This window comes from Ranitomeya variabilis, chromosome 2 (genome assembly GCF_051348905.1).
Source record: "Ranitomeya variabilis isolate aRanVar5 chromosome 2, aRanVar5.hap1, whole genome shotgun sequence".
Classification (NCBI taxonomy): Eukaryota; Metazoa; Chordata; class Amphibia; order Anura; family Dendrobatidae; genus Ranitomeya; species Ranitomeya variabilis.
Genome location: NC_135233.1, coordinates 467157314 through 467163271, shown reverse-complemented (window position 1 = coordinate 467163271; position 5958 = coordinate 467157314). Strand labels below are relative to the sequence as shown.

Sequence of the window (5958 nt, the reverse complement as noted above, 5' to 3'; positions counted from 1 at the left end):
TCGGTCAGCCTTATCTTAGATGCTAGTACTGTACAATGTAGCATGGGTGCCGCTAAAAGTGCTTATTCGATCTCAGCTGAAGAGCACTATTGCTCATAAGAAACATCTTACACATCAGGTATTTTCCTGTGCATGATGGATGCCCAACTGCGTCCAATATCGGCTACCCAATCACTTGCCTGGCAGCCATTTTCTTTTTTTCCCTAAGGCCGTAAACCTGTTGCCCTTAATTTGCTGATGGGATTTTGAATGTTACTACACAATAATATTGTTGGATAATCATTCAAAAGCCCAAAGTTTTATTATCTTTATTTAGCCCAGTTTTTTTTTTTATCTCTTTCACAATCTGAAGTATGAATGACAAACAAAAAATTATTCAAAAGGTTTAGTTTATTATTTGTAGGAATAGGAGATGATCTCTGTAATTGCTAGAGAAATAGGAAAATATAATTCGGTGGGTAGTGAATTTAGAAGCACTTCCTGTGTACAATGGATGGACCGGCCTCATCATATTCCTGCTTGCTGATCCACATCTGTTGGAAGGTGGAGAGAGAAGCCAGGATGGAACCTCCGATCCAGACAGAGTATTTACGCTCAGGTGGTGCAATAATCTGCGGGAAAGAAAATTACCAAGGATTATTCATCATTGCAAAAGAAAAAACATTAACAAAGTAGCACAAAAGTTTCAACTACATTTACCTTTTACTAAGGTGCCTTTTGATATTTAAAGGGAACCTGTCCAATCGATTCATGCCGCCCGTGCACGATTACAGCCAGGTATGTTTTTCTCTGAAGCGCCAGCGCATTGTTTGTACATCGGAAGAGACCTACCAATCACCTGGAGCAGCTAAGGACTAGTTTTATCTATACCTTTGGTCCAAGGCCAGATCTTTATATTATGTTTTCTCTGAAAGCCTGCAGCATTTCAGAAAAAAAAACAACATACCTGGCTCCATTAATGAAGCTGGGCTCTGATTTATGCTCCCCGTAGTTTGGATAGCATAAATCAACTGACTGGTTCCTTAAAGTTTTTTCAGTATTCACTCCCAAAAATTTAAACAGTAACTAAACTTTTATTTTTTTTCTTCCTTAAATACCCAGATCCAGGTCTACAAAAAAATCTAAAAGTTCACTTTGTGTGCTTGCTCATAATAAAAAATCTTTAATAAAAGAAAGAAAAAAGTTTACCAAATGTTATTGATTAGCACTTGTGATTATAAATTAAAGCACATGCTGGTGAGTAGACGATGCTCATTTGCGTTCCTTTTCTTCCCCCCTGCATTAAATATGATACATATGTGGATTTAATGTTTACCTTGATCTTCATGGTGCTGGGTGCCAAGGCTGTGATTTCTTTCTGCATACGGTCAGCAATACCAGGGTACATGGTGGTACCACCGGAGAGTACATTGTTGGCATAAAGGTCCTTGCGGATGTCAATATCGCACTTCATGATGGAGTTGTAGGTGGTTTCATGGATACCTGCAGATTCCATTCCTAGGGTGGATCATATGCAGTCGTGTGAGATCAAAGAATATTACACCAAGTTAGACGTAGATGCAGATGCGATGAATGTAATTGTCCTCTTACCAATGAAGGATGGCTGGAAGAGGGTTTCTGGGCAACGGAACCTTTCATTTCCAATGGTGATAACCTGTCCGTCTGGAAGTTCATAGCTCTTCTCCAGAGAGGAGGAGGATGCAGCTGTTGCCATCTCATTCTCAAAGTCCAAAGCTACGTATGCCAGCTTTTCCTTGATGTCACGGACAATTTCACGTTCAGCTTTAAGAGGACAATTTAAGCGTGATTAAAGTGCGAAACGCCAGAAATGAAGATGTTCATATTAGGCAGTCGATACTTTTATTAAAAAAAAAAAGTTATAAAATACTTTGCAAATTAATTATACATTATTATTTCCTGTCTATTGAATTCTCAAGTAAGCAATCCTTACCAGTTGTGACAAAAGAGTAGCCTCTCTCAGTCAGGATCTTCATGAGGTAGTCAGTCAGGTCACGGCCAGCCAGGTCCAGACGCTGGATGGCATGGGGCAGGGCATAACCTTCATAGATTGGTACGTTGTGGGTGACACCATCTCCAGAATCCAGCACAATACCTGTCCAGATGTTTTAAGATTGTTATTAAGGGTATATAGATAAATACATACATGAAATTGCATAATTATGTCTTAGAAACATTCGTCTTAAGTGGCTTTTAGGATTGCTACCCCTCAAGAGGTGGCACTGTCGTTCTAGTCCTCTTCCTCTAGTAAGAGGGTAGTTACATATTTAAATTACATGAGAAGCATTGAATGGCCTGTAAGTCTCCTTACACCAGCTCGGCACTCTCCACAAGTAAGAAAATTTCCCCCTTACATCCCCTGTTTAGATACTTCTCAAATCAGAACTATGGTACTTTTGCACTCATGAGGGGCATACATCGCGAAACACTTGTATGCAAATGGAGTTTTTTTTTTTTTTTTTACAAGTGACATAGCAAGGGTTGATATTAACGTTTAGGATTGCTACATCCCCAATAGATGGCACTAAAGTTCTAGTCCTCTTCCTCTCTGAAGGGGCTATTTGCATAAATGCTAAATTATCATACAATTCTATGTAGGTCCATATTTCGGATCTCACCTGTGGTACGGCCAGAGGCGTACAGTGACAGCACAGCCTGGATGGCAACATACATTGCAGGGACGTTGAAGGTCTCAAACATGATCTGTGTCATCTTTTCACGGTTGGCTTTGGGGTTCAGGGGAGCCTCAGTAAGCAGGGTGGGGTGTTCCTCTGGGGCTACACGAAGTTCATTGTAGAAGGTGTGGTGCCAGATCTTTTCCATGTCATCCCAGTTGGTGATGATACCATGTTCAATGGGGTATTTAAGGGTCAGGATACCTCTCTTGCTCTGAGCTTCATCCCCAACATAGGAGTCTTTTTGACCCATACCAACCATGACACCCTGGAGAGGAAATAAATGTAGTTGTGAGAAGAATATCACAATGCAGATATGAGCTGCCATTTAACTATTTGCGTGGTAAATAACCAGAAACACGTCTGCAAAATAAAATTTATTTGGGTGTTTTTTTTTTATCCTAAATCATGTAAACCCCTTTAATGGATCGATATTGACTTTTCGGATTGCTACTTCCAATAGGTGGCACAAGAGGTCTTAACCTCTTCTCTGAAGGGGCTACTTGTACATGTAATAGTGGCTACAGTTATATATTTTTTTTATAAAAATTGAGATTTCTAGAAAGTTTTTAGAAATGCCAAAAAATACACTTTCAGGTTGAGACATTAAAAAAATTCTGAGTAAAAAACCCCTGAAAGTTGGAATTTGTTTCTATATTGTTTATGTCCAAATTTATGGTAATTCGGTGCAGATATATACAATTCCAGAGTTTTGATTACCAGAATTAACATGTATGTCCACATTGAACACCATTATTCGAGGGAAGCATAGAACTAGAGTAATATATTTAAATTTTCCCTCTATTGTTATAACATGTACAGTATGTTTCCAATAGATTACAACTTTAATGGGGAAATAGTGCTTATGATATAATAGTAGATTATCCCCGAGCATCAATTAAAAAAATATATATAGTAGAACTTTTTATTTGTTTTGTATTCACTTTATGGATATCGCAAATGGATAATGTGAGAAATAAATCTAAAGGTTTGAAAATATTACCTGGTGACGAGGACGTCCAACAATGGAGGGGAACACTGCACGGGGAGCATCATCACCGGCAAAGCCAGCCTTCACAAGTCCTGAACCGTTGTCGCACACCAAGGCGGTGGTCTCGTCGTCGTCACACATGGTGGAGTCTGGAGAGAGGCTATTAAGGGAGCAGAGAATGAGAATACACTTAAGTAGCAGCTTAAGTAACAGTAGAGGCTTTGATAGTTATATTTCGCCTTCGCCTGGCGACTGCACCTGTCCTCCCTCTCGTCCCATCTGCTCCTTTTACACCAGTTGTCCCTTTACGTCTTAACTCAGCTGTCTTTCTCAGGATGTTAAATTGGAAGTTTGGCAAGAGGGGATATATTTAACTCCTTAAATTTTTACCCTGCATTACTAACATTTTCAGCCAATGGGATAAGGTCCTAATCATTACCAAAAGTTTATGTACATGATATGCAATTTGCGAGGAATTCTATATTTTTCTTACCTACTACAAAGGCATTTTTTTAAGACTAGCTAGAGTAAGGCCAGTGTTAGGTTTAGGGAAAATAATATGTGGTTCTTGGGTTGGTAAGTGATTTAATGGAGTAATTAATATTTATAAAATGCAATTATTTTGGGGATTATGTTGACTTTTGCGGCTTGCTATAGATGGGTTATTAATGTAAAGGAAGACTGCACAGAAGATGCTCTGCAGATCGTATGTATTAGCCATTAGCTTGGCTTCTAGTTCACGCTTTACAGAATTTAGTTGTTGGAAGAACATAGGTTTACATATTTATCTGTAACTATTATACAGAACATGTATCATTAGGACCTTGATCATATCGGGCAGCTTTGCTAGACACCGACTGTAAGTATTTTATATAGGAATATATTATTCATTTTTTAAGATATTCTATAGGCAAGAAATAATTTCAAAAAAAATAAATTAATTAAAAAGTGCACCACATAAGGACTTAAAAGTTTGGTTATGACTTGAAATACATTTAAAAAAGTGGGAGATGATACATTGATGGGCATCAAAAAAAGGGAAACCTTAAATTTGCTGGTGTGGATGTTAAGGGATTTCCTAATAATCTGGAAGGGATAATAAGGGACTTCAAGTAAGGGATTTCTAATATCTTAATAGGAATGATCAGGGATTTTTAATAATTTGATAAGGGATAATCTGTTAGGAATAATATTGGATTCCTAATAATATGTTATGGATAATAAGAAATCTCTAATAAGGGATATCTGATAAACTGATCAGGATTATTTATAATGGATTAATTGATATACTGATAGGTATCATAATTCCTATAAATCTGATAGGGATTATAAAGGATTCCTAATATAACAATAAGGATTATAAGGGATTAATTGATATGCTGATAGGGATAATAAGGAACTCCTAATAATCTCATAGGGATATTAAGGGATTTCTAATAATTTGTAAGGGATTCCTAATAATCTGTTAAGGATTATAAAGGATTCCTAACAATCTGATAGAGATAATAAGTGATTCCTGATAGTCTGGATAATCTGTTAGGATAATATGAGGTTGTTAGTGTGTTAGGGACGGTAAGGGATTCATAATAATTTGATAGGAATAAAAGGGATTCTTAAGAATCTGATAGGAATTATAAGGAATATTGCTAGTGATAATAAGGGATTCCAAATAATCTGATAGGGATTATAAAAAATTATAAGGAATATTGCTAGTGATAATAAGGGATTCCAAATAATCTGATGGGGATTATAATGGATATTGCTAGGGATAGTAGGGGATGCTTTGCGGTGCTTTCTATGAAAGGTTGGATGGTGCTGTACAGGACTTACCAAGCTGCAGCAGTGAGGGCGGAGGTGTAGCTGTGAGCTGGCAAGTGCTGTCCACAGACATGTATTTATATTGGTAGCCCCCTGTAGTGGTGATCAGGGAAATCCCACACTCACTTAGCTCCATATTTGGAGAGAAGCCAGGACTGGCCAGGCCAGCCTTGTGAGGGTCCAAGCTGGGGGTCTGAGTACTGACCATATATAGAGGGGGTCTCCCTCCCCCAAGGCCTCTATAGAGCTCACCCTTACACATGGCTATTCCTGGATATAGAACCCGAGAGGCTTTACTTAGAAAGTGCTGTGTGTGTATAGATAGATTTCTTAAGGCAGAGATATTGACAGATTTGTAAATATCATTAACGGATCTACCGATAAAGAAACATATTTTAGAATTATAATTTGCATAGCTGCAGCGTAATTAGCAGTAAGGATCCCGCATAGATATTG

The 5958-nt window shown here is 38.0% G+C and overlaps 1 protein-coding gene across 1 annotated transcript; it reads right to left on the bottom strand.

Moving 5' to 3' along the window:
- Positions 1-372: 372 nt before the first annotated feature.
- On the bottom strand, positions 373-5655 carry LOC143806760 (actin, alpha skeletal muscle 3). Its single transcript, XM_077287620.1, has 7 exons — positions 5515-5655; positions 3697-3844; positions 2637-2961; positions 1952-2113; positions 1591-1782; positions 1316-1497; positions 373-611 (listed from the first exon to the last, which is right to left on the bottom strand). The coding sequence occupies exons 2-7, from the start codon at positions 3823-3825 to the stop codon at positions 468-470; spliced, it is 1134 nt and encodes a 377-aa protein (XP_077143735.1). The 5' UTR covers positions 3826-3844; positions 5515-5655; the 3' UTR covers positions 373-467.
- Between the last annotated feature and the right edge of the window lie 303 nt (positions 5656-5958).

What these genes read in the sequence shown, in the direction of transcription:
- LOC143806760 (XM_077287620.1), bottom strand. Translation starts at nt 3,825, where the DNA reads ATGTGTGACGACGACGAGACCACCGCCTTGGTGTGCGACAACGGTTCA. An exon ending in TTGGACGTCCTCGTCACCAG is followed by an intron (nt 2,962 to 3,696) that starts GTAATATTTTCA and finishes TTTCCTCTCCAG; the next exon opens with GGTGTCATGGTTGGTATGGG. An exon ending in CCAGCACCATGAAGATCAAG is followed by an intron (nt 612 to 1,315) that starts GTAAACATTAAA and finishes TCTTTCCCGCAG; the next exon opens with ATTATTGCACCACCTGAGCG.